The sequence below is a fragment of the Gorilla gorilla genome, chromosome 18, assembly GCF_029281585.2.
Source record: "Gorilla gorilla gorilla isolate KB3781 chromosome 18, NHGRI_mGorGor1-v2.1_pri, whole genome shotgun sequence".
Taxonomy (NCBI): domain Eukaryota; kingdom Metazoa; phylum Chordata; class Mammalia; order Primates; family Hominidae; genus Gorilla; species Gorilla gorilla.
The window spans coordinates 35705240-35732829 of NC_073242.2; the positions used below are offsets into that span (position 1 = coordinate 35705240).

A 27590-nucleotide genomic window follows, 5' to 3' on the forward strand; every position below is an offset into this window, starting at 1 on the left:
ACCTCCACCTCCTGGGTTCAAGTGATTCTTGTGCCTCAGCCTCCTGAGTAGCTGGGACTACAAGTGAGTGCCACCACGCCCAGCTAATTATTGTATTTTTAGTAGAGGCTAGGTTTGCCATGTTGGCCAGGCTGGCATCTTTATTAAAAAAAAGAAAAAAGAGAGAGAGACAGGGTCTTGCTTGTTGCCCTTGGCAGGTCACAGCCCAGTCCACTCCACTCCCCCATGGTCTGGAACTCCTGGTCTCAAGTGATCCTCCTGCCTCATTCTTCCAAAGTGCTGAGATTACAGGTGTGAGCCACGATGTCCGGCCAGCTTTTCACCTTTTATGACCAGTTTCAGAAGTCACACCATGTCACTTCCACAGTAGCCTCAAGCTTGTCTGGATTCAAGGGAAGGGAACACAGACCACCCTTCACAATGAGTGTCAAAGTCACCTTGTTTGCGTTTTAACCTTTCATTAATGCATTCTTTCATTCAAAAGATATTATTGGCCAGGTGCAGTGGCTCAAACCTATAATCACAGCACCCTGGGAGGCTGAGGCGGATGGATCACCTGAGGTCTGGAGTTAGAGACCAGCCTGGCCAACATGGTGAAACCCTGTCTCTACTAAAAACACAAAAATTAGCTGGGTGTAGTGGCATGTGCCTGTAATCCCAGCTACTTGGGAGGCTGAGGCAGGAAAATCGCTTGAACCCGGGAGATGGAGGTTGCAGCGAGCCGAGATTGTGTCATTGCATTCCAGCCTGGGTGACAAGAGTGAAACTCCATCTCAAAAAAAAAAAAAAAAAAAAAAAGTCACACCATGTCAGTTCCACAGTAGCCTCAAGCTCCTCTGGATTCAACGGAAGGGAACACAGGCCACCCTTCTCAATAAGAGTGTAAGATCACTTTGTTTACATTTTAACCTTTTATTCATGCATGCATTCATTCAAAAGATATTATTGAGCATCTACTCATGAATGAATAATTGTGGCCACTTTTGGAAAATACAAGTGCTACAGCTTCCCTGAGAAGATGATGTTGGGGCTGACAGCTGAAGGATAAGCAGGTGTTACTTAGGCACAGGTATGGAAGAGCATTCAAAAAACACAGAACATGTTCAAAAGACCCGGGGGAACAATTAGCACACTGGAGGAACTTAAGGCGGCCTTGAGTGGCAGAGGCAGAGAGAAAGGCACTTGTCTGTTGTGTGCTTTCCATGACTGCTGTTTCCACTCAGCCTTCATTGTCCATTTTTTCAGAAACAGTACCCTAAATTCCCTTTGGGGAACCATTGACTCACCCGCCCTCAGCCCTCTCAGTGGGGCTGGCTGCAGGGGTGGCTGTTAAGACCCAGGTCTAGCCATTCAAGACAGTTCACCCAGCCTCGCCAGTCTCACTGATTGGTTCGGGTGTGGTCATGTGACCCTCAGAAGGGACAATGAGGCTCAAACCCAAGACATCTGCTGCAGCTATTGGACAAGACAGAGTGTATTGCCTTGGGGTTGCTAGGTAGGATAGAGGCAGGAGTGTTGGGTGTCACCTTTGCCTCTGCCAGAGAATAACCTGTTGAAATGACATCAACAAAGAGAAAGTAGAAACAAGTGACACAGACCATTGAGCTCCTGGACTATGACCAAAGCCAGCTCTGCCACTGGACATTTTAGATTCATGGGCCAATACATGATGGTTTAGGCTAATTTGAATTTCTGTCACCTGGAATCAAGAGTACTGTTTAAAGGCACCATTGGCGGGCGCAGTGGCTCATGCCTGTAATCTCAGCACTTTGGGAGGCCGAGGCGGGTGGATCACCCGAGGTCAGGAGTTTGAGACCACCTTGGCCAACATGGCGAAAGTCCATCTCTACTAAAAATACAGAAATTAGCCAGGCATGGCAGCACATGCCTGTAATCCCAGCTACTAGAGGGGCTGAGGCAGGAGGATGGCTTGAACCTGGGAGGCAGAAGTTGCAGTGAGCCATGATTGTGCCACTGCACTCCAGCCTGGGCAACAGAGCGAGACTCCATCTCAAAAAACAAACAAACAAATAAATAAATAAAGACACTATGGTTAGGATTTTTCTCTTCCTGTCCCTAACTACACATTCTCCATTCCTGGTTCTTACGTACCACTTCAGAAGCCTCCAGCACTTCATCTGGCCTCTCTTCCTTCTCTCTCTCTTTCATTTCTTATTTTTTTGAGACAGAGTCTCGATCTGTCACCCAGGCACAAGATTGCACAGTGGCGCAATCTTGGCTCACTGCAACCTCCACCTCCAAGGCTCAAGTGATCCTCCAGCCTCAGCCTCCTGAGTAGCTGGGATTACAGGCACACACCACCACTCCCAGCTAACTTTTTGTATTTTTAGTAGAGACTGGTTTTTGCCATGTTGCCCAGGCTGGTCCCAAACTTCTGGCCCCAAACTTCTGGTGGATCATGTGATCCACCTGCCTCGGCCTCCCAAAGTGCTGGGATTACAGGTGTGAGCCACTGCACCTAGCCTTCTCTCTTTTTTTGTGATCAATAAATGTTTGTTTATTGCATCTTGATCTGAATGTCATATTAAATTTGGGGTTCCAAAAAACTCTAGAAAACATTTATGAGAACTTGGGAGGTGGAGGTTGCAGTGAGCCGAGATCGCGCCACTGCACTCCAGCCTGGGTGACAGATTGACACTTCGTCTCACCCAAAAAAAAAAAAGAAAAGAAAAAGAAAAAAAGAACTAAATGTCCCTGAATATAAAATGGTAGGTAAGAACAGTAATTGGCTTGTCGATCAATGATGAATCAAACAGAAAATGCATGACAGATTATGGGGAAGTTTAAAATGTCCAAATATTATGTCCCAGAAGAATTTGTCTAGATAATAGATCTTCCTCAGTCCCTTTCAGGGGATGGATGGATAGTGGACATACTTGGGCAGGTTTATTCAGGGTAAGCTGGAGGAATGTGTCAAATAGGTAGCTACCTGTCTGATTTATTTTCATCCTATTTTTTCTGCTCTTAAAACAAAATAACCTCCTATTGGTTAAACTTTTTTTTTTTTTTTTGGTTGCAAATCAAACTCTCTTACTGGTTTTAAAATATCAATTTCTTTTCTTTTTCTTTTTCTTTTTTTTTTTTGAGACGGAGTCTCACTCTGTGACCCAGGCTGGAGTACAATGGCATGGTCTTGGCTCACTGCCACCTCCGCCTCCCGGGTTCAAGCGATTCTCCTGTTTCAGGCTCCTGAGTAGCTGGGACTAGAGGCATGTGCCACCACACCTAGCTAATTTTTGTATTTTTAGTAGAGACAGGGTTTCACCATGTTGGCCAGGCTGGTCTCGAACTTCTGATCTTGTGATCTGCCCGCCTTGGCCTCCCAAAGTGCTGGGATTACAGGCGTGAGCCATCGTGCCTAGCCTTTTTTTTTCTTTTTCTTTTTTTAAGATGAAGTCACTCTCTGTTGCACAGGCTGGAGTGCAGTAGCACGATCTTGGCTCACTGCATCTTCTGTCTCCTGGGTTCAAGCGATTCTCAGCCTCCTGAGTAGCTAGGACTATAGGCGCGCGCCACCACGCCTGGCTAATTTTTGTATTTTTTTTACAGAGGGGGTTTCACTATGTTGGCCAGGCTGGTCTCAAACTCCTGACCTGAAGTGATCCACCCACCTTGGCCTCCCAAAGCGCTGGGACTATAGGCATGAGTCACCACACCTGGCCAAAAAAAAGATTAATCTTAAACATAACCAGAAGTCTAGATGTTTGACAGGTTTATTTATTTATTGAGACAAGGTCTAGCTCTGTTGCCCAGGCTGGAGTGCAGTGGCATGATCTTGGGTCACTGCAACCTCCACCTGTGGGTTCAAGACACCCTCCCATCTCAGCCTCCTGAGTAGCTGGGACTACATGCCTGGCTAAGTTTTGTATCTTTAGTAGAGACCAGGTTTCACCATGTTGCCCAGGCTGGTCTCAAACTCCTGGCCTCAAGTGATCCAGCACCTGGCCTCCTAAAGTGCTGGGATTACAGGCGTTGGCCACCATGCCTGGTCAGTTTGGCAGGTTTAAGGGTTGACTTATGCCTGTAACTGTGACTATCTTTCTTTATATTCTCATGGCTTACCCCAGGCTGGCCACTTGTAATATATGGTCATCTTAACCAAATTAGAAAAAGGTATTCCAGTTGATGTGGTGGCTCACGCCTGTAGTCCCAGCACTTTGGGAGACCAAGGTGGATAGGTCTCTTCAGCCCAGGAGTTTGAGATCAGCCTGGGCAACATAACAAGACCTCATCTCTACAAAAAATACAAAAATTAGCTGGGCATGATTGTGCATGCCTGTAGTCACAGCTACTCGAGAGGCTGAGGTGGAGCCCAGAAGGCGGAGGTTGTAGTGAGCCAAGATGGGACCACTGCACCCCAGCCTGGGCAACAGAGCCAACCTGTCTTAAGAAACAAAAAACAAAAAACCTGACATGGGACTTCGAATATTCTAGTACTGAATGAATGAGGAATAAAGAGATGGATGAGTGGATGGGTGGATGGACAGATGAATGAATTGATAGATGGATGAGTTGAATGGGTGATGGAAGGATGGATGGATGGACAGGTGGATGAATGGATGGATGGGTGGTGGATGAATGGATGGACAACTGAATGAATGAATGAATGGATTGACAAGTGGATGGGTGATCGGTGGAAGGATAGATGGTCAGATGGATGGGCCATGGACAGATGAACGGACAGATGGATGAGAGAGAGAGAGAGATTCCTCTGGGCAGCAGACAATTTCCTTAAAAACAAACAAAAAAAAATCTCCTTTTTTGGGAAGATACAACCACACATACGGGCTGAATGTCAGCCCCCAATCATCTACTCGGCACTTCCATAGCACAGGGCACAAGTTTGGGCAAGTGCCCATTTCGTGAGGACCACAGACAGGCACCATTTTTTTAAGGGTTGGTGGGATGATCACCACTGTTTGAGGCCTTATATTCAAGGATTACAATGTTCAGAGGAGAAAACAGAATGACTTCCAGGATCTCTGCCAGAGCACCAGGAAGAACTTCCTCGGAAACATTTAACAAAACTTTCCTCGTATCTCATTAGCCTGATTTGAGTTACATTTCCTTTCTTTTCTTTCTTTTTTCTTTTCCTTTCTTTCTTTTCTTTTTCTTTCTTTCTTTCTCTTTCTTTTTTCTTTCCTTCCTTCTTTTTTTTTCTTTTTTTTGAGACAGGGTCTAGCTTTGTCGTTCAGGCTGGAGTGCAGTGGCACAATCTTGGCTCACTGCAACCTCCGCCTCTGGGTTCAAGCAATACTCCCTGCCTCAGCCTCCTAAGTAGCTGGGATTACAGGCACCCATCACCACACCTGGCTGATTTTTGTATTTTTTAGTAGAGATGGGGTTTTACCATTTTGGCCAGGCTGGTCTTGAACCCCTGACCTTAGGCGATCCGCCTACCTTGGCCTCCGAAAGTGTTGGGATTACAGGCGTGAGCCACCGCGCCCGGCCTTCTTTCTTTTTTTGAAGTAAGATTCACAAAACATTTTTAAAAATCACCCTTTGGGGCCAGGCATGGTGGTGTGTGCCTGTAGTTCCAGCCACTAGGGAGGCTGAGGCAGGAGGATCACTTGGGCCCAGGAGGCTGAAGTGCACTATGATCACTCCACTGTACTTCAGCGTGGGTGACAGAGTGATACCCTGTCTCAAAAAAAAAAAAAAAAATCACCATTTAAAGTGAATAGTTCACTGTTTTTTGTCACATTCACAATGTTCCACAGCTATCATTACTATCTAAAACATCTTTACCACAGCAAAACAAAAGACAAAAACAAAAAGCAAAAACAAAAAACAAAAATCCATAACCATTAAGCAAACATTCTCCATTCCGCCCCTCCTCCTAGGCCCTGAGAACCACAATCTACTTCCTGTCTCTCCGGCTTTGCTTATTCCGTGTGTTTCATCCCATATAAATATATTCATAAAATATGTGGTCTTTTGTGTCTGTGTCTGTTTCCTTCCTCTCCCTTTCTTTCTTTCTTTCCTTTCTTTCTTTTCTTTTTCTTTCTTTCTTTCCTTCTTTCCTTTCTTTCTTTCTTTCTTCTTTTCTTTCTTCCTTTCTTTTTCTTTGTCTTTCTTCTTTTCTTTCATATCATGGCTCACTACAGCCTTGACCTCCCAGGTTGAAGAGATCCTGCCACCTCAGCCTCCCAAGTAGCTGGGACTACAGGTGTGCACCAGCACCCCTGGCTAATTTTTGTATTTTTTTGTAGAGACACGCTGTTGCCATGGTGCCTGGGCTGGTCTGGAACTCCTGAGCTCAAGCAATCTGCCCAACTCGGCCTCCCAAAGTGCTAGGATTACCGGTATGAGCCACTGCGCCTGACTGGGATTCTTTTTTGTAGCATGATGTTTTCAAGGTTCATCCCAGTTGTAGCATGCATCAGTATTTTCTTCCTTTTCATGTCTGAATGATATTCCATTGCATAGATAAACTAAATATTATTTATACAGTCATTAATTGATGGGCATTTGATTTGTTTCCACTTTATGGACCGTTACGAATAGTGCTGCTATGAGCATTTGTGTGCCAGTTAATGTTTGAACACCTGTATACTAGTATACACCCAGGCATTAAATTGCTGGGTCACATTGTAATTCTATGTTCAACTTTTTGAGGAACTGCCAAACTGTTTTCCATAGAGGCTGTACCATTTTACATTCCTAGCAGCAATGTACAAGGCTTTCAGTTTCTCCATATCCCCATCAGGCTTGTAATTTTCCTTTTTTTTTTTTTGACACAGAGTCTCACTCTGTCGCCCAGGCTGGAGTGCAGTGGCGTGATCTCAGCTCATTGCAACCTCTGCCCCACGGGTTCAAGCGATTCTCCTGCCTCAGCCTCCTGAGTAGCTGGGATTACAGTTGCCTGCCACTGTGCCTGGATGATGTTTTTGTATTTGCAGTAGAGATGGGGTTTCACCATCTTGGCCAGGCTTGTCTTGAACTCCTGACCTCGTGAGCCATGGCGCCTGGCTGTAATTTTCCATTTTTAAAAATTCTAACCATTCTATTGTGTGTGAAGTGGCATCTCTTTGTGATTTTTATTTGCATTTCCCTAATAACAAATGATGTTCAGCATCTGTTCACGTGCTTGTTGGCCATTTGTATATCTTCTTTGGAGAAATGTCTATTCAAGTCCGGGGCCCATTTTTAAAAACTGGGTGCTTTGCTTTTTTTGTTGTTGAGTTGTAAAGTTCTTTACATATTCCGGATAGTAGAGCCTTATCAAATATGTGATTTGCAAATATTTTCTCTCATTCTGTGAACTGCCTTTTCTCTCCTTCGATACTGTTCTTTGATGCATAAAAGGTTTTAATTTTGATGAAGTCTAGTTTCTCAACCTTTGCTGCTGTTACTTGTGTGTTTTGGTTTCATATTTAAGAAACCATTGCCAAGCCAAAGATAATGAAGATTTCCCTCTAGGCTCTCTTTTAAGTATTTTATAGTTTTAACTTTTATAATTTAGATGTTAATATTATGGTGTGAGTTCAAAGTCCAATCGCATTCTTTTGCATGTGGATATCTCATGGTCCCAGGGTCATTTGTTGAAGAGACTGTTCTATGAAATTATGTCTTTTAGGCTGGGCACAGTGGCTCATGCCTGTAATCCTAGCACTTTGGGAGGTCAAGGGGGGTGGATCACCAGAAGTCAGGAGTTCAAGACCAGCCTGGCCATCATGGCGAGACCCTGTCTCTACTAAAAGTGTAAAAATATGCCAGGCATGGTGGTGTGCACCTGTAGTCCCGGCTACTTGGGAGGCCAAGACAGGAGAATTGCTTGAACCCGGGAGGTGGAGGTTGCGTGAGCCGAGATTATGCCACTGCACTCCAGCCTGGATGACAGAACAAGACTCCATCTCAAAAAAAAGAAAAAAAAATATGTCTTTTTCAGCAACTTGGATGGAGCTGGAGGCCATTAATCTAAGTGAAGTAACTCAGGAATGGAAAACCAAATATTGTATGTTCTCGCTTATAAGTAGGAGCTAAGCTATGAGTACCCAAAGGCATACAGAGTGATATAACGGACTCTGGAGTCTCAGAAGGGGGAGGATGAGAGGAGGGTATGGATGAAAACTACATGTTGGGTACACGTGTAACTACTTGGGTGATGATGGGTGCATTAAAATCTCAAAATTTACCACTATATAATTCATCTATGTAAACAAAACCCACTTGTACCCCAAAATCTACTGAAATTTAAAAAAAAAGAGAGAGAGGGAAACTGTTCTTTCGCCTATTGAATGGCCTTGGCACGCTTGTCAAAAGCCAATTCACTGGCTGGGCATGGTGGCTCACACCTGTAATCCCAGCACTTTGAGAGGCCGAGGTGGGTGGATCACCTGAGGTCAGGAGTTCAAGATCAGACTGGCCAACATGGTGAAAGCCTGTCTGTACTAAAAATACAAAACTTAGCCAGGCGTGGTGGTGGGTGCCTGTAGTCCTAGCTACTCGAGAGGCTGAAGCAGGAGAATTGCTTGAATCCAGGAAGTGGAGGTTGCAGTGAGCCAAGAATTCAACACTGCACTCCAGCCTGGGTGACAGAGCAAGACTACATCTCGAAAACAAACAAACGAACAAACAACAACAAAAAGCCAACTGACCACCCTGGGTGCAGTGGGTCACGCCTGTAATCCCGGCACTTTGGGAGGTCAAGGTGAGAGGATTGCTTGAGCCCAGGAGTTTGAGACCAGCCTCAGCAACATGGCGAGACTTCATCTCTACTAAAAACAAAAAACATTAGCCAGGTGTGGTGGCACGTGCCTATACTCCCAGCTACTAGCTATGTGGGAGGCTGAGGTGGGAGGATTGCTTGAGCCCAGGAGGTAGTGGTTACAATGAACTGTGATTGCGCCACTGCACTCCAGCCAGGGCAACAGAGCAAAATCCTGCCTCAAAAGAAAAAATCAATTGACTATAGATGTATGGGTCATTTCCAGACTTTCAATTCTATTCCACTAATCTATATGCCTATCCTCATACCAGTATCACACCTTTTGAGTATTGTGGCTTTGTAGTAAATTCTGAAATCACCAAGTGTGAGTCTTCAACTCTGCTCATTTTTCAAGATTGGCTCTTGGGTGCAATACCATGTGAATATTAGGTTTGAATTTTCCAGGTCTGCAAACAAGGACACTGGGATTTTCATAGGGATTATATCAAGTCCATAGATCACTTTGGGATAGTATTATCATCTTAACAATATTAAGTCTTCTAATTCATAAACACATGTATTAGTCTGTTTTCGTGCTGCTGATAAAGACATACCCAAGACTGGGGAGTTTACAAAAGAAAGCGGTTTAATGGTCTTACAGTTCCACGTGGCTAGGGAGGCCTCACAATCATGGTGGAAGGCGAAAGGCATTTTTTACATGGCGGTGGCAAGAGAGAGAATGAGAGCCAAGTGAAACGGGTTTCTCCTTATAAAACCATTAGATCTTGTAAGACTTATTCACTACCACAAGAACAGTACGGGAAAAACTGCCCCCATGATTCAATTATCTCCCACCGGGTCCCTTCCACAACACGTGGGAATCATGGGAGTACAATTCAAGATGAGATTTGGGTGGGGACAAAGAGCCAAACCATATCAACATGTGACATCGTCTTTCTATTTATTTAGGTCTTCATAATTGCTTTCAGCCACGTTTTGTAGTTTTCAGGGCACTAGTGTTACTCCTACTTGGTTAAATTTATTTATTTTTGTTCTATTGGAAGTGAAATTGTTTTCTTAATTTTACTTTCTGATTGTTTATTGTTAGTTTATGGAAATGTGGCTGATGTTTGTGCGTTGATCTTTTTTTTTTTTTCTTTTTTTGAGATGGAGTCTTGCTCTGTCGCCCAGGCTGGAGTGCAGTGGCATACTCTTGGCTCACAGCAACCTCTGCCTCCCGGGTTCAAGTGATTCTCCTGCCTCAGCCTCCCAAGTAGCTGGGACTACAGGTGCCCCCACCACGCCCAGCTAATTTTTGTATTTTTTACTAGAGACGGGCTTTCACCATGTTGGCCAGGCTGGTCTAGAACTCATGACCTCAAGTGATCCACCCACCTCAGCCTCCCAAGGTGCTGGGATTACAGGCGCGAGCAACCACGCCCAGCTGCAAACTACCTTTTCAATGACAGCTGTCTCCTAATTTGTTGGCCTCAGCATAGGTAGACAATAATAAAACCTACATTTTAAAACATTAAAGGGCAATGTTCAGCCAGGCACAGTGGCTCACACCTGTAATTTCAGCACTTTGGGAAGCTGAGGTGGACAGATCACCTGAGGTGAGGAGTTCGAGACCAGCCTGGCCAAAATGGTGAAACCCTGTGTCTACCAAAAATACAAAAATTACCTGGGCATGGTGGCCCACACCTGTAGTCCCAGCTACTTGGGAGGCTGAGGCAGGAGAATTGCTTGAACCCAGGAGGCAGAGGCCACAGTGAGCCAAGATCGTGCCACTGCATTCTAGCTTGGGTGACAGAGAGAGAAGCGGTCTCCAAAAATAAATAAATAAAAATAGATGAGTCACTTCCAAGATGGCCAAATAGGAACAGCTCTGGTCTGTAGCTCCCAGTGAGATCAACACAGAAGACAGGTGATTTCTGCATTTCCAACTGAGGTACCTGGTTCATCTCACTGGGACTGGTTGGACAGTGGGTGCAGCCCACAGAGGGTGAGCTGAAGCAGGGCAGTGTGTTGCCTCTCCCAGGAAGTGCAAGGGTTCAGGGGATTTCCCTTTCCTAGGCAAGGGAAGCTGTGACAGACTGCACCTGGAGGAATGGTACACTTCCATCCAAATACTGTGCTTTTCCCACGGTCTTAGCAACTGGCAGACCAGGAGATTCCCTCCCGTTCCTGGCTCAGCAGGTCGCACGCCCACAGAGCCTTGGTCACTGCTAGCGAAGCAGTCCAAGATCAACCTGTGATGCTGCAGCCTGGTCAGCAACTATCATCAGACTGAACAGGCAATCTACAGATTGGGAGAAAACTTTTGCAATCTGCCCGTCTGACAAAGGGCTAGTATTCGGAATCTACAAAGAACTTAAACAAATTTACAAGAAAAAAACAAACAACCCCATCAAAAAGTGGGCAAAGGATATGAACAGACACTTCTCAAAAGAAGACATTTATGCAGCCAACAGACACATGAAAAAATACTCAACATCACTGGTCATCAGAGAAATGCAAATCAAAACCACAGTGAGATACCATCTCATGCCAGTTCGAACGGCGATCATTAAAAAGTGAGGAAACCACAGATGCTGTAGAGGGTGTGGAGAAATAGGAATGCTTTTACACTGTTGGTGGGAGTGTAAATTAGTTCAACCATTCTGCTCAATAGCCACACACTGTGTGGCTATTCCTCAAGGATCTAGAACCAGAAATACCATTTGACCCAGCAATCCCTTCACTGGGTATATACCCAAAGGATTACAAATCATGCTACTATGAAGACACATGCACACATATGTTTATTGTGGCACTCTTCACAATAGCAAAGACTTGGAGCCAACCCAAATGTCCATTAATGATAGACTGGATTAAGAGAATGTGGCACATATACACCATGGAATACTATGCAGCCATAAAAAAGGATGAGTTCATGTCCTTTGCAAGGACATGGATGCAGCTGGAAACCATCATTCTTAGCAAACTGTCACAAGGTCAGAAAACCAACCACCACATGTTTCACTCATAGGTGGGAACTGAACAATGAAAACACATGGACACAGGGCAGGGAACTTCACACACTGGGGCCTGTTGGGGGTAGTGGGGGCGGGAGGGAGAGCATTAGGACAAATACCTAATGTAAATGTCGAGTTGATGGGTGCAGCAAACCAACATAGCACATGTATACCTATGTAACAAACCTGCACGTCGTGCACATGTATCGTAGAACTTAAAGTATAATAAAAAAAGAAAAAAAAATCCATTCATATATCAATAAAAATAGATCAATCAATCAATAAAACATTAAAGTGCAATGTTGACAAGAGGTGGTAAAAAGCAGGCATCCTTGTGTTGTTCCTGGTCTTTGTGGGGAAATCTTTAAATTTGTAAGCCTTTCACTGTTGCATATGGTGTCTCTTCCTTTCTTTCTTTCTCCTTCCTTCCTTCTTTCCTTCCTTCCTTCCTTCTTTCTTTCTTTCTCTCTTCCTTCTTTTTCTTTCTTTCTATAAATAGAAACAGCGGGCCGGGCACACTGGCTTAGCCTGTAATCCCAGCACTTTGGGAGGCCGAGGCAGGCGGATCACGAGGTCAGGAGATAGAGACCATCCTGATTAACACAGTGAAACCCCATCTCTACTAAAATACAAAAAAAAAAAAATAGCCGGGCGTGGTGGCGGGCGCCTGTAGTCCCAGATACTCGGGAGGCTGAGGCAGGAGAATGGCCTGAACCCAGGAGGCGGAGCTTGCAGTGAGAGATCATGCCACCGCACTCCAGCTTGAGCGACATAGCGAGACTCCGTTTCAAAAAATAAATAAAAAAAAATAAATAAATAAATAAATAAATAAATAAATAAATAAATAAATAGAGCCAGCGTCTCACTATGTTGCCCAGGCTGGTCTCAAACTTCTAGGCTCAAGCAATCTTCCCAAAGTACTGGGGTTACAGGAGTGAGTCACCATGCCTGGCCTGGTGTAAGTTTTTTATATATGCCCTTTATCCTGTTGAAGAAGTTCTCTTCTGGTCTTTATTATTTCAGTATTCTTTGTCGTTGTTGTTGTTGTTTTGTTTTGTTTTAAATCCTGAAAAGGTGTTGGGTTTTGTCAAAGGCTGTTTTCTACATTATCCCTTAATTCTATTAATGTTGTGAATAAAATTTATTTATTTATTTATTTATTTATTTTGAGATGGAGTCTCAGTCTCCCAGGCTGGAGTGCAGTGGCATGATCTCGGCTCACTGCAACCTCCATCCCCTGGGTTCAAGCAATTTTCCTACCTCAGCCTCCCTAACACCTGGCATTACAGGAGTGTGTCACCACGCCAAGCTAATTTATTTTTATTTTTTGTATTTTTAGTAGAGATGAGGTTTCACCGTGTTGGCCAGGCTGATCTCGAACTCTTTACCTCAAATGGTCCACCTGCCTCGGCCTGCCAAAGTGCTGGGAATACAGGCGTGAACCACCGTGCCTGGCTGAGTTCTTTCTTTTTTGAGACAGGGTCTCACTTTGTCACCCAGGGTGGGGTGCAGAGGCGCAAACATGGTTCACCGCAGCCTCAACCTCCCCAGCTCAAGCGATTCTCTCACCTCAGCGTGCCAAGTAGCTAGGACTACAGTTTTGAGCCACTGCGCCCTGCCCTGATTTTCTTATAATGAATCACCCTTACATTCTTGGGATAAGTCTCATCTGTTAACACATATGTATAATATGTTTCTATGCTGCTGGATTTGATTTGCTAGTATTTTATTTAGGATTTCTGCATCTATATTTATAAGGGACATTGGTCTATAGTTTTCTTTTCCTGTAATGTCATTGTGTGGCTTTGGTATCAGGGTAATGCTGGCTTCATAGAATGGGTCAGAAATGTTGCCTCCTCTTCTAGTTTTGGGAAGATTTTAATAAGAATTGGCCTTAATTATTCAAATACCTGGTAGAATTCACCAATGGAGCCATCGGGTCCTGAGCTTTTCCTTACGGAACTTTAAAAAATTGTTACCAATTCCATCTCTTTCCTTGTTATAGATCTATTCCGACTTCCTAGTTTTTCTTGGGTTAGTCTTGGTAATTTGTGTGTTTCTAGAAATTTGTACATTTCATCCAGGTGTATTCAATTAATTGACATGTCATTGTTTATATTATTCTCTTATAATCTTTTATTTTTGTAAGGGTTGTAGTAATCTTTGGTTCCTGATTTTAGTGATTTGGGTCATCTCCATTCTTCTTTTGGGGGGGATCAGTATTTCCAAAAGTTTAGCAATTTTGCTGATTTGTTAAAGAACCAGTTTTTGGTTTTGTTGAGTCTATTGCTTTTATAGAATACTATATTTTATTTATCTTCACTGTAATTTTTATTGTTTTTTTGCTGCTGCTTGCTTTCGGCATAGTTTGATCTTTTTCTAATCCTATAAGGTGGAAGAATGTATTATTTGAGATCTGTCTTTCTTTTTTTTGCTTGAGACAAGGTCTTGCTCTGTTGTCCAAGCTGGAGTGTAGTGGTGCAATCATGGCTCACTGTAGCCTCAAACTCCTGGGCTCAAGTGATCCTCCTGCCTCAGCCTCCCAAGTAGCTGAGATCACAGGCATGTGCCACGATGCCTGGCTAGATTTTTTATTTGTATTTTTCATACAGATAGGGTCTCGCTATATTACTAAGGCTGGTCTCAAACTCCTGGCCTCAAGTGTTCATTTTTTTTTTTTTTTGAGATGGAGTTTCACTCTTGTTGCCTAGGCTGGAGTGCAATGGCACGATCTCAGCTCACCACAACCTTCGCCTCATGGGTTCGAGTGATCCACCTGCCTCAGCCTCCTAAGTAGCAAGGACTACAGGCATGTGCCACCATGCCCAGCTAGTTCTGTCTTTTTAGTGGAGATGGGGTTTCTCCATGTTGGTCAGGCTGGTCTTGAACTTCTGACGTCAGGTGATCCACCCGCCTCAGCCTCCCAAAGTGCTGGAATTACAGGCGTGAGCCACCGCGCCCGCCCTCTTTCATTTTTGATGTAGGTGTTTACAGCTATAAATTTCCCTCTGAGCATTGTCTTTGCTGCATCTCATAAGTTTTGGTAAGTTGTATTGCTTTTTCATTCATCTCAAAATATTTAAAAATTTTTTTATGATGTCTTATTTTACTCATTGTTTATGTTAATTTCTACATAATCGTATATTTGTGAATCTAAAAATTTTCTTTCTCTTGTTGATTTCTAGTTTTATTCCGTTGTGGTTGAAGAAATTACCTTTTTTTTTTTTTTTTTGCAGGGTCTCACTCTGTCACCCAGGCTGGAGTGCAATGGCGTGATCTCAGCTCACTGCAACCTCCGCCTCCCGGGTTCAAGCAATTCTCCTGCCTCAGTCTCCCAAGTAGCTGGGATTATAGGCACCCGCCACCACACCCAGCTACTTTTTGTATTTTTAATAGATATGCGGTTTCACCATGTTGGCCAGGCTGGTCTCAAACTCCTGACCTCAGGTGATCCGCCTGCCTCGGCCTCCCAAAGTGCTGGGATTACAGGCGTGAGCCACCGCACCCGGCCAAAAGTACTTTGTATGATTTCAACTTTTTTTTTTTTTTTTTTTTTTTTGAGACAGGGTCTCTCTCTGTCGCTCAGTCTGGAGTACAGTGGCGTGATCATGGCTCACTGCAACCTCCACCTCCTGGGTTCAGGCAATCCTCCTGCCTCAGCCTCCTGAGTAGCTGGAATTACAGGTGCCCACAACCATGCCCAGCAAATTATTGTACTTTTAGTAGAGATGGGGTTTCACTATGTTGGACAGGGTGGTCTCAAACTCCCGACCTCAAGGGACCCACCTGCCTTGGCCTCCCAAAGGGTTGGGATTACACGCATGAGCCACCGTACCCAGCCGATAACTCAAAAATTTTCAAGAGGCAAAGACTTATTTTTTAACAGATGGGAGACTGTGTTTTAAACAAGACCCAATAAAGACAGTATGAGGCTAACTGAATCTGTCTCTCCTGCAAAGAAAAATTTTTTTACTATTTTTTAATATTACATGAAAATTTTGTTTAAAAAACTAAATTTTACCTTTGTATGTAAAATTGTTCCTTTAGTAGTTTTAATTACATATATCATAATGTTAACTCTTAGGCAGTCTCTGCCTCTCGGGTTCAAGCAATTCTCTTGCCTTAGCCTCCCGAGTACCTCAGACTACAGGTGTGCACCACCATGCATGCCCAGCTAATTTTTGTATTTTTTATAGAGACAGGGTTTCGCCATGTTGGCCAGGCTGGTCTCAAACTCCTGACCTCAGGTGATCTGTCTGCCTTGGCCTCCCAAAGTGCTGGGATTACAGGCGTGAGCCACTGCACCCAGCCATTACTAACTTTTATTTTTAATGAAAAACTAAGGAGGTAGGCAATTTTAATTATGTACCAGGTACAGAGTCTAGGACAGTAATAATATATGTCAATAATATATGATGCTTTTTAGGATAGGCAGGGGACATGGTTAATTCTACACATCCCCAGGCCTTATCTACAATCTAAGGGCTTTAAAATAGACAAGTCCAACAATTATTTAAAATATTATAGAAGGGCTAGGCACGGTGGCTCATGCTTGTAATTCTAGCACTTTGGGAGCAGAGGCTGGTGGATGCCTTGAGCCTAGGAATTAGAGACCAGCCTGGCCAACATGGTAAAACCCGATCTCCACTAAAAATACAAAAATGAGCCAGACGTGGTGGTACGTGCTTATAGTCCCAACTACTTGGAAGGCTGAGGTGGAAGGATCACCTGAGCCCAGGGAGGTTGAGGCTGCAGTGAGCATGCCACTATACTCCAGCCTGGGCAACAGAGTGAGTCCCAGTCTAAGAAAAAAATTTATAAAAGTAGTTTAGGACCTGAAAGATCTTAGTAAAGACAATACCAGACTTGTCTAATTTACACCAAATGTTCACATTCTGAAGATGTTTTTATTTTACTAATAATTGAAAAACTGTCTTTATTTACTAAAGGTTATTAAAGTCATGTGAACTAAAAGATATTTAAAGTTTTTATTTTTTGATAAAATATTCAATTTAAGTGGTTAAGTCAACTGATTAGAGCTTTTAAAAATATATTTAAGTAGCGAAATATTATATATTCATGGCACATAAACATAGACATAACAGACAGAAGTAGATCTTATAGACTTGTAAGACTTTCTGTCAATTTTAAAATTTTTATTAATCAACTAATTTATTAGAGACAAGGTCTCACTCTGTCACCCAGACTGGAATGCAATGGTATAATCATAGCTCACTGTAGCCTCGAATTCCTGGGCTTAACTGATCCTCTTGCTTCAGCCTCCTGAGTTGCTGGGACTACAGGCATGCACCACCATGCCCAGCTAATTTTAAAAATTTTTTATAGAGATGGTGTCTCACTTTGTTGCCCAGGCAGGACTCGAATTCCTGGCCTCAAGTGATCCTCATAGCTCAGCCTCCCACAGTGTTGGAATTACAGGCTTAAGCCACCACATCTGGCTGGTTTTAATTATTAAACAATAACAAAAAAATTCATTTTCTAAAAAAAAAAGAGTACTGTGGCCTCTATACAAAAATAAAGAAAAACAATTTAGCATAGTGAAAACAAGATAGAGTCAATAACATTAAATTTGTATTTTTGAGACAGAGTCTCGCTCTGTTGCCCAGGCTTGAGTGCCGTGGCTTGATCTCAGCTGATTGCAGCCTCTGCCCCCATGGTTCAAGCAATTCTAGTGCCTCAGCCTCCGGAGTAGCTGGGACTACAGGCGTGCACCACCATGCTTGGCTTATTTTTCTATTTTTAGCAGAGATAGGGTTTCACCATGTTGGCTAGGTTGGTCTTGAACCCCTGACCTCAAGTGATCCGCCCGCCTCAGCCTCCCAAAGTGTTGAGATTATAGGCGTGAGCCACCGCGCCCAGCCAATTGTGTTAAATTACCCTTATTACTATGATTTTTATAAAAGTGGTTTCAAGCATATAAAGAATGTTTATTACTATTATGTATTATTTTCTTTATCATACTTCAGACAAAAGGAACTGCTTAGGACAGCTTGAATATGTCCCATAGTTAAAGCCTGCAAGCCTTTTTCTTTGCTGTGCCATATGCCTAAGACACCATTCTTCATTTGTGTGTGTCAAAATCCCACTAGTCTGTCCTCTAATCCCAACACCAATGTCCTGGGTGCCAATAAAGGCTTTCCTCACCTCCAAATTGAGACTTTATTGACCTCTCTTGGGGTGCTTATACTGGCTTTGGGTTGAAATCTATTTTTTCTCCTCTCCCCTCTCTTTGCTTAAGGGAACGTAGAAGCCACAGCAGATCCTAGCAGATATCTGTTACCCTGAAGAAGAGGTCAGGGCCCAGGCACGGTGGCTCATGCCTGTAATCCCAGCATTTTGGGAGGCTGAGGTGGGCGGATCGCTTAAGCCCACAAGTTCGAGCCCAGCTTGGGCAATATGGCAAGACACCGCCCCCCGACTCTACAAAAAATACAAAAATTAGCCAGGCGTGGTGGTGAGTGCCTATAGTACCAGCTACTTGAAAGGCTGAGTTGGGAGAATCAGCTGAGCCCAGGAAGTTGAGGCTGCAGAGAGCCGTGATTGCACCACTGCACTCCAGCCTGTGCAACGTGGCAAAACCAGAGTGGGGCCTTGTCTCATTTTAAAAAGTAATAAGAGACCGAGCACGGGAACTCAGGCCTGTAATCCCAGCACTTTGGGAGGCTGAGGCGGCCAGATCACTTGAGGCCAGAGAGTTGGAGACAAGCCTGGTCAATATGGCAAAACCCTGCCTCTATTAAAAATACAGAAATTAGCCGGGTGTGGTGCCAGGCACCTGTAATCGCAGCTACTGGGAGGCTGAGGCAGGAGAATCGCTTGAATCTGGGAGGCGGAAGTTGCAATGAGCAGAGATCGAGTCACTGCACTCCAGCCTGGGCCACAGAGCAAGACCCTGTCTCAAAAATAAATAAATAAATAAATAAATAAATAAATAATTTAATAAATAAGAAGAAAGGGTCAGGGCCATTTTTAAAAGGCACTAGATAAGGCCTGGTTGCAATCAGGGAGCGCGGGCAACTGATTTCTTTGAAGCCTCCTCTTGTTCTGTTTCCGTGACATTGACAGGGACCAGCTCCCATGGTTCAGGAGCTGCTGAGGGTTAACATCCTGTCCCAGGAGGGATCTAACCACACCAATGGCTTTATCATTGCCTAATTGGGGAGGCCCTGTGGGGGATTTTTCAAGGACTGAGAGTGCAGAGGAGCCTCCCACATGCAATTACGCTGATGGAAACACAATGGGTGGATTGCCACAGGGGCCGGCAGGCTCGCTGGCAAACAGGATGCACAGGTGGAAACCTTCCCCGCTGACCAGATACTTTGTTTCCTTTCTGGGGAGGCAGATAAAACAGTTACCATAACCCAAACCCTGCCCACTCTTCATTTGCAAACTGCAATGCTCTTAGACATCTTCCTTAGGTAAGCGCTTTGAGAGCTCCTGTTCATTTCAGGACTAAAATGAACAATAATAGCGACCATCCTTCAGAGCCTGCTGGATGCCAGGCCCCTCACAAGTGTCTCCCAGTGCTGGGTGCAGTGATTGACACCTGTAATCCCAGCACTTTGGGAGGCTGAGGTGGGTGGATCGCTTGAGCTCAGGAGATCAAGACCAGCCTGGGCAACATAGTGAGAACTCTGCCTCTAGAACAAAGAAAAAGGAAAAAGTAACTCCTGGTGAATTTCCAACTTAGAACAAGAGTGGGAGGTGTCCTATTCATGATCTTTAATGATTTGCTCAAATATCACCTTCTCCGTGAGGCCTACCCTGACCACTCTGCTTAAAATTGCAACCCTCCTTCACCTCCACCCCGCATCGCAAGTTCTCGTCACTGCCTTTCTCACCTGCTACACACTCCATGATTTACTTATTAAGTATGTTTGTTAGGCCGTGTGCAGTGAGTGGCTCATGCCTATAATCCCAGCACTTTGGGAGGCTGAAGCAGATGGATCACCTAAGGTCAGGAGTTCAAGACCAGCCTAGCCAACGTGGCGAAACCCCATCTTTACAAAAATACAAAAAAGTTAGCCAGGTGTGGTGGTGCGTGCCTGTAGCCCCAGCTACTCGGGAGGCTGATGCAGGGGAATTGCTTGAACCTGGAAGGGAAGGTTGTAGTGAGCTGAGATTGCACCATCGTACTCCAGCCTGAGCGGTAGAGCAAGACTCCGTCTCAAAAAAAAAAAAAAAAAAAGTATTGCGAAGTCAAAAAGTATAAACAGTTTAAATTTTTTTTTTTTTGAGACAAAGTCTCGTTCTGTTGCCCAGGCTAGAGTGCAATGGCACGGTTTTGGCTCACTGCAACCTCTGCCTCCTGGGTTCAAGCGATTCTCCTGCCTCAGCCTCCCGAGTAGCTGGGATTACAGGCATATGCCACCATGCCCAGGTAACTTTTTGTATTTTTAGTATAGATAGGGTTTCACCATATTGGCCAGGCTGGTCTTGAACTCCTGACCTCGTGATCCGCCCGCCTTGGCCTCCCAAAGTGCTGGGACTACAGGCAAGAACCACCATGCCCTGCCTGAACAGTCGAATTTTTTTTTTTTTTAAACAGTTTCACTCTGTCGCCCAGGCTGGAATGCAATGGCACATTCTCAGCCCACTACAACCTCCGCCTCCCAGGTTGTAGCCATTCTCCTGCCTCAGCCTCCCAAGTAGCTGGGATTATAGGCACCCACCACCATGCCTGGCTACATTTTGTAGTTTTTTTGTTTTTTTTTTTCTTTTTGAGACGGAGTTTTGCTCTTGCTTCCCAGGCTGTAGTGCAATGGCGCCATCTCCGCTCACCACAACCTCCGCTTCCCGGATTCAGGTAATCCTCCTGCCTCAGCCTCCCGAATAGCTGGGATTACAGGTATGCGCCACCACGCACAACTAATTTTGTATTTTTAGTAGAGACGGGGTTTCTCCATGTTGGTCAGGCTGGTCTCGAACAACCGACCTCAGGTGATCTGCCCGCCTCAGCCTCCCAAAGTGCTGGAATTACAGGTGTGAGCCACCACGCCTGGCTCTACTTTTTGTAGTTTTTAGTAGAGACAGAGTTTCACCATGCTGGTCAGGCTGGTCTCGAACTCCTGACCTTAGTTGATCTGCCCGCCTCAGCCTCCCAAAGTACTGGGATCACAGGCGTGAGCCACTGCGCCCGGCCCAAGCAGTCTAAATTTTAATAAATACGGCCAAATAACACTTTCAAAAGAGTATCCATTCATACTCCCACCAATGGTACATAAAAAGGCTCAATAACAATTAGTAAAATTGGTTTGGTAGGGAATTCAACTCTACACTGCTGAGCTGCTGCTATTTGCAACCATAGAATCTTTTTTTTTTTTTTTTTTTCTGAGACAGAGTCTCGCTTTGTCACCCTGACTGGAGTGCAATGGCGCTATCCAGGCTCACTGCAACCTTTGCCTCCCGGCTTTAAGTGATCCTCCTGCCTCAGCTTCCCGACTAGCTGGGATTACAGGAGTACGCCACCGTGCCCAGCTAATTTTGTTTTTTTAGTAGAGACGGGGTTTCACCATGTTGGCCAGGATGGTCTCGAATTCCCGACCTCAGGTGATCTGCCCGCCTTGGCTTCCCAAAGTGCTGGGATTACAGGCATGAGCCCCCGTGCTGGGCCCTGCAAACATAGAATCTTAGAGTTGAAAGGGACATAAAAATTCATCAAATTCTTGTCCAACTCCCCTCCCAAGGCAGCAATCCCCTGCAATACAGCCTTGTTTACAATGCTCTTGTCTGTGACTGGGGTCAAACTCCACATCTTTGATCTTAAGAATAAACCACCACTGACAGTGGGCTTATCACATCCAGTAAGTTTGTTATATCACTGGGCCAAAATCTACTTTCCTGGTGGGGCCCGGTGGCTCATGCCTGTGATCCCAGGACTTTGGGAGGCTGAGTAGGGCGGATCACCTAAGGTCAGGAGCCAGAGACCAGCCTGGCCAACATTGCGAAACCCCATCTCTACTATAAATACAAAAACTAGCTGGGTGTGGTAGTGCATGCCTGTAGTCCCAGCTACTCGGGAGGCTGAGGCAGGAGAATCACTTGAACCCAGGAGGCGGAGGTTGCAGTGAGTGGCGATCACTCCATTGCACTCCAGTCTGGGTAACAGAGTGAGACATACATACACACACACACACACACACACACACACACACACACACACACAGAGCGAGACACACACACACACAGAGCAAGACACACACACACACACAGAGCAAGACACACACACACACACAGAGCGAGACACACACACACACACACACACACACCCTACCTTTCCTGCAACACACCCCACCTATCCTAGCTCAGCTCTGGGAAGTAACACAAAAGAGCTAATCCTTTTCCACATGACAGCCCTTAAAATATTTGAAGACTGTATCACATTTCCCCAGAGCCTTCTTTTTGTGGGGTACAACTTCCCAGTTGTGATCAAACACGTCCCTTCCATAGGAAAGTGCTGACTGGAGTCTCTTCAGCTGAGTGGCCCAGCATAAGAGCTTTAGAGTCACTAGGCTTGGGTTCAAGTCCATGTTCCCACCCCTTCCAGCCACCTGACCTGGGCTAAATCACTTCTCAGACTTTAGTTTCCTCCCTTGGATAAACTGCATAGCAATAGTACCCATGTCATAGGGTTGCTGGTTTGGCCACATTATGATTTTTTTTCTTTTTTTTTTTTCTTTCTGAGACAGAGTTTTGCTCTTATTGCCCAGGCTGGAGTACAGTGGCACAGTCTTGGTTCACTACAACCTCCGCCTCCTGGGTTCAACTGATTTTTCCTGCTTCAGCCTCCCGAGTAGCTGGGATTACAGGCACCCGCCACCATGCCCAGCTAATTTTTTGTATTTTTAGTAGAGTCGGGGTTTCACCATGTTGGCCAGGCTGGTCTCGAACTCCTGACCTCAGGTGGTCCACCCGCCTTGGTCTCCCAAAGTGCTGGGATTACAAGTGTGAGCCACTGCTGGCCTTTTTTTTTTTTTTTTTGAGACAGAGTCTTACTCTGTCACCCAGGCTGAAGTGCAAGTGCAGTAGCATGATCTCGGCTCACTGCAACCTCCGCTTCCCAGGTTCAAGTGATTCTCCTGCCTCAGCCTCCTGGTAGCTGGGACTACAGGCACCCGGCACCACACTCAGTCACATGGATTTTTTTGGTGGGTTCCTTCCTCCATAAGAAAAAAGTGTTTTAAATCATATTTTATGACCGTGTTAGTATAAGGATGAATATAACCTTGGCCTGGTGCAGTGGCTCATGCCTGAAATCCCAGCACTTTGGGAGGCCAAGGTGTGAGAATTACTTAATCCCAAGAGTTCAAGAACAGCCTGGGCAACATGGCAAGACCCTTTCTCTACAAAAAATAAAAAAAATAAAAATTAGCCGGAAGTGGTGGCATGTACCTGTGGTCCCAGCTCCTCGGGAGGCTGAGGTGGGAAGACTGCCTGAGCCCAGGGGGTCAAGGCTGCAGTGAGCCATGATTGTGCCACTGCACTCCAGCCTGGGCGCCAGAGCTCCTGCTCAAAAATACCAAAAACTAAAAAACTAAAAATAATATATATGTAATAAAGGCAGGGTTATGTTTATTTTTTCTTCTGATTTTAAAAGAAGTAAAACATTTTCATGGGGCCCTAAAAGTATTGTGGGCCTTAGGCATCATGCCTTCTGTAAGTTCATAGGCCCTGGCTGCTGGAAGGAGTAAAAAAGAGAAAACATGCCAAATATGTAAAGTGCTTAGTGCAGCACTGGGCCTGGCTCTTTGTAACTTAATAAATGGTGATCAAAAATTAAAAAGGGCAATGCAGGCCGGGTGCAGTGGCTCACACTTGTAATCTCAGCACTTTGGGAGGCCAGGCGTGCAGATCACGAGGTCAGGAGTTTGAGACCAGCCTGGCCAACATGGTGAAGCCCTGTCTGTACTAAAAAACACAAAATTAACCAGGCATGGTGGCACACACCTGTAATCCCAGCTACTCGGGAGGCTGAGGCAGGAGAATTGCTTGAACCTGGGAGGTGGAGGTTGCGGTGAGCCGAGATCACACCATTGCATTCCAGCCTGGGCAACAAGAGTGAAACTCCGTCTCAAAAAAAAAAAAAAAAAAAGTTGGGGGTGTAGTGCAGAGAACAGAGTGTAACCCTGGAGAACTCTGCAGAGCTTTCCTTTTTTTTTTTTTTTTTTTTTTTTTTGAGACGGAGTCTTGCTCTGTCGCCTAGGCTAGCACAATCTCGACTCACTGAAACCTCCACCTCCCGGGTTCAAGTGATTCTCCTGCCTCAGCCTCCTGAGTAGCTGGGATTACAGGTGCATGCCACCATGCCAGGCTAATTTTTTGTATTTTTAGTAGAGACATGGTTTCACCATATTGGCCAGGCTGGTCTTGAACTCCTGACCTCAGTTGATCTGCCCACCTTGACCTCCCAAAGTGGTGGGATTACAGGCATGGGCCACCACACCTGGCCTGCAGAACTTTACTGGCATGCATTGGGACTTGCAGACTCAGCTCCAGCTGAATGTAAGGAACACAGTTCCTGGGTCCATGTTTTCTCACTGTGTTCACAGAGTCTTGCAAGAGATTCTGCAAAAAGACACACAGTCTATGGCATTTATCTTGAGACGAGAGAAAGTATACATTTAAGGACATGTGCGTGAAGAATTCTGGAAGGATAAAGAAGATATTAATTTATAGCCATTACCTATTGAGAAGGAAGGATTGGGAATATTGTGAATAGGTCCAGGAGTGGGAGAGAGACTTTCCACTGCATGCCTACTTATAGTTTTGATGTATAAACAATGATAATAGAATGCTGATTCAAAAATGTTAATAATTTTTTTCTTTTTTTGTGTGATGGAGTCTGACTCTATCACCCAGGCTGGAGTGCAGTGGCGCAATCTCAGCTCAGTTCAACATCTACCTCCCGGGTTCAAGCGGTTCTCCTGCCTCCACCTCCTGAGTAGCTGGAATAACACTTGTGCACCACCACACCCAGCTAATTTTTGTATTTTTAGTACAGACAGGGTTTCGCCATGTTGGCCAGGCTGGTCTCGAACTCCTGACCTCCGGTGATCTGCCAGCCTTGGCCTCCCAAAGTGCTGGGATTACAGGCTTGAGCCACTGCACCTGGCTCAAAAATCTTAGTAATTTTTTTGACTGTCCTAAATTGTTTATTAGGTATGAGTTTTACAAACTTTACTTATATTAGTGGTAACAGTGGAGATTGAGAGTATTGCGCCTTCTCCAAGCTGCCCGGCAAGAACCACCAATAGTGTGGTGGAACTTACGGCCCTTTCCAAGGCCATGGCTCTTTTGGCCTGCACATGCCAGCCCACGCATCTTCTTGTGCTTGTGGACTGGTTTGGTGATCCACTGGGTGTCAGGATTTCTTCCGATAGCTTTATGGAATGGATCAATGAGGATAACCTCAAAAAATCTGTGTGTGAAATCTTCACCCATCCAGTAAGAATTCAGGACTCTTAGAGCCCCACAGTGGCGTCCAACTCACTCCTCTGCAATCAACTGTAGGCTTCAGTTAATACCATGATGGACAGGCTTGCCGTAAGTTGCACCCTTAGGAACTGAGCATTTTCGGCCATCACGGAGAATACGAATACCGTATATAACATAAACTTGCTTGATCTTGTAGCCCAGTTGGTGCACTTTATCGGGCCGGGTGGGGCGGGGAGCCCTGTGGAGAGCAGAAAGCTGGCGGTACTGCCAGCAGCGGACCCTCAGAAGAAAGCTCATGACATCAGACTGCTTCCTCCACAGCTCGTGGATGTACTTGTATGCACCCATCTTGGCTTACCTGATTGCTGCCACCAGACAGAAGGGCCAAAAATCTTAATAATTTTTATTTTGAAAAATATATGCATGTGGTTAGAAAAAACTTCAAACAGTTCAAAAGGCTGAAAAGCAACTCTCCCTCTTGTACCCAGGGAGTACCTGGTAAGATATAACATCTCATACAGGACTTACAGAACCTCTATAAAAACTATTAAAAAATTTTGTTGAGAGACAGTAAAGAAGACCTAAATAAATGGAGAGATACACCTGTTCATTGATTGGAAGAGCCTAGATTTGAAGGCGCCAACTCTTGTATTGATTCATATATCAAATGTAATCCCGATGAAAAGCTCAGCTTTTTTTTTTTTTTTTTTTTTTGTAGAACTTGACAATCTGATTCCAAAACTGATAGGGGAATAAAAGGGAGTCAAAGTACCCAAGACACTCTTGGGAGGAAAAAACAAAACCAAAAATGAACTGTGGGCTGGGCGCAGTGGCTCATGCCTGTAATCCCAACACTTTGGGAGGCCGAGGCAGGTGGATCATCTGAGATCAGGAGTTTGAGACCAGCCTGGCCAACATGGTGAAACCCCGTCTCTAATAAAAATACAAAAATTAGCTGGGCATGGTGGTGGGTGCCTGTAGTCCCAGTTACTTGGGAGACTGAGGGAAGAGAATCGCTTGAACCCAGGAGGCAATGGTTGCAGTGAGTCGAGATTGTGCCACTGCACTCCAGCCTGGCAACAGAGCGAGACTCCATCTCAAAGGAAAAAAAAAAGCTAGACATGAAGTTAGGGAGAGGAAGACAAACCAGAACCCACATTCCTTTTTGACACTGTTGTTTACTTTTCCATTATAGCCATTCTAGCACAATCAGAGTAGTATCTTATTGTGGTCTGTTGAAATACTTTAAAGGAAGTTACACAGATCATGATAGATTACTTTAAATGCCATGCTATATATCTCTAAAAATACACGTTTATGTATTAGAAGACTCAATATTGTTAAGATGGCAATACTACTCCAAAGTGATCTATAGACTTGATGTAATCTCTATGAAAATCCCAATGTCCTTGTTTGCAGACCTGGAAAATTCAAACCTAAAATTCACATGGTATTGCACCCAACAGCCAATCTTGAAAAATGAGCATAGTTGGAAGACTCACACTTGGTGACTTCAGAATTTACTACAAAGCAACAATAATCAAAAAGTTTGGTATTGCTAGGAAGATAGGCATATAGATTAGTGGAACAGAATTGAGAGTCTGGAAATAACCCATACATCTATGGTCAATTGTTTTGTTTTGTTTTGTTTTGTTTTTTTGACAGAGTCTCACTCTGTCACCCAGGCTGGAGTGCAAAATTGTCACACCTGTAAGTTCTGAAATTTTTTCTCTTATTATTTCATCTACAGTTTTTTTTCCTGTGTTTTGTCAGTTTTATTTTTCTGAAATGCTTATTATTTAGATGTGGGATCTTTTTGTGTGACCTTCTAATGTTCTCCATTTTCTGTGATCTCTGCAAGATTTCAGCAATTTTTTCTTCCCTTTTCTTGTTTTACTTCTTGCTTTCTTAATTTCTGAGAGCTCCTTTTTGTTCCCTGAATGTTTCTTTTAAAAGATATACTGGTTGGGTGCAGTGGCTTACACCCATAATACCAGCACTTTGGGAAGCCAATAGGAGGATTGTTTGAAGCCAGGAATTTCAGAGAAGAATTCTGCAATCTCCTCATTGAAGGTTGTGGTAGTCATACCTGACCCTGTGAATAATTCTAACCAAGGCTGGGCATGGTAGCTTATGCCTGTAACCCCAGCACTTTGGGATGCTGAGGCAGGTGGATCACCTGAAGTCAGGAGTTTGAGACCAGCCTGGCCAACATGGCGAAACCCCATTTCCACTAAAAATACGAAAATTAGCTGGGCATGGCAGTGCATGCCTGTAATCCCAGCTACTTGGGAGGCTGAGGGAGGAGAATCACTTGAACCCGGAGCCGAGATCATGCCATTGCACTCCAGTCTGGGCAACAAAAGCGAAATTCCATTTCAAAAATAAAATAAAATAAAAATAAAAATAAAAAAATTCTAACCAATGAGGTATGATTGAAAATGACA

General features: G+C 44.5%; 1 protein-coding gene across 1 annotated transcript; it reads right to left on the bottom strand.

Annotated features, from left to right (window-relative positions):
* Window positions 1-5048: 5048 nt before the first annotated feature.
* Window positions 5049-27590, bottom strand: LOC129527639 (large ribosomal subunit protein eL15-like). Its single transcript, XM_063699657.1, is given in 1 exon segment — window positions 5049-27590. A coding segment is annotated over 1 exon segment (597 nt). The 5' UTR covers window positions 25492-27590; the 3' UTR covers window positions 5049-24894.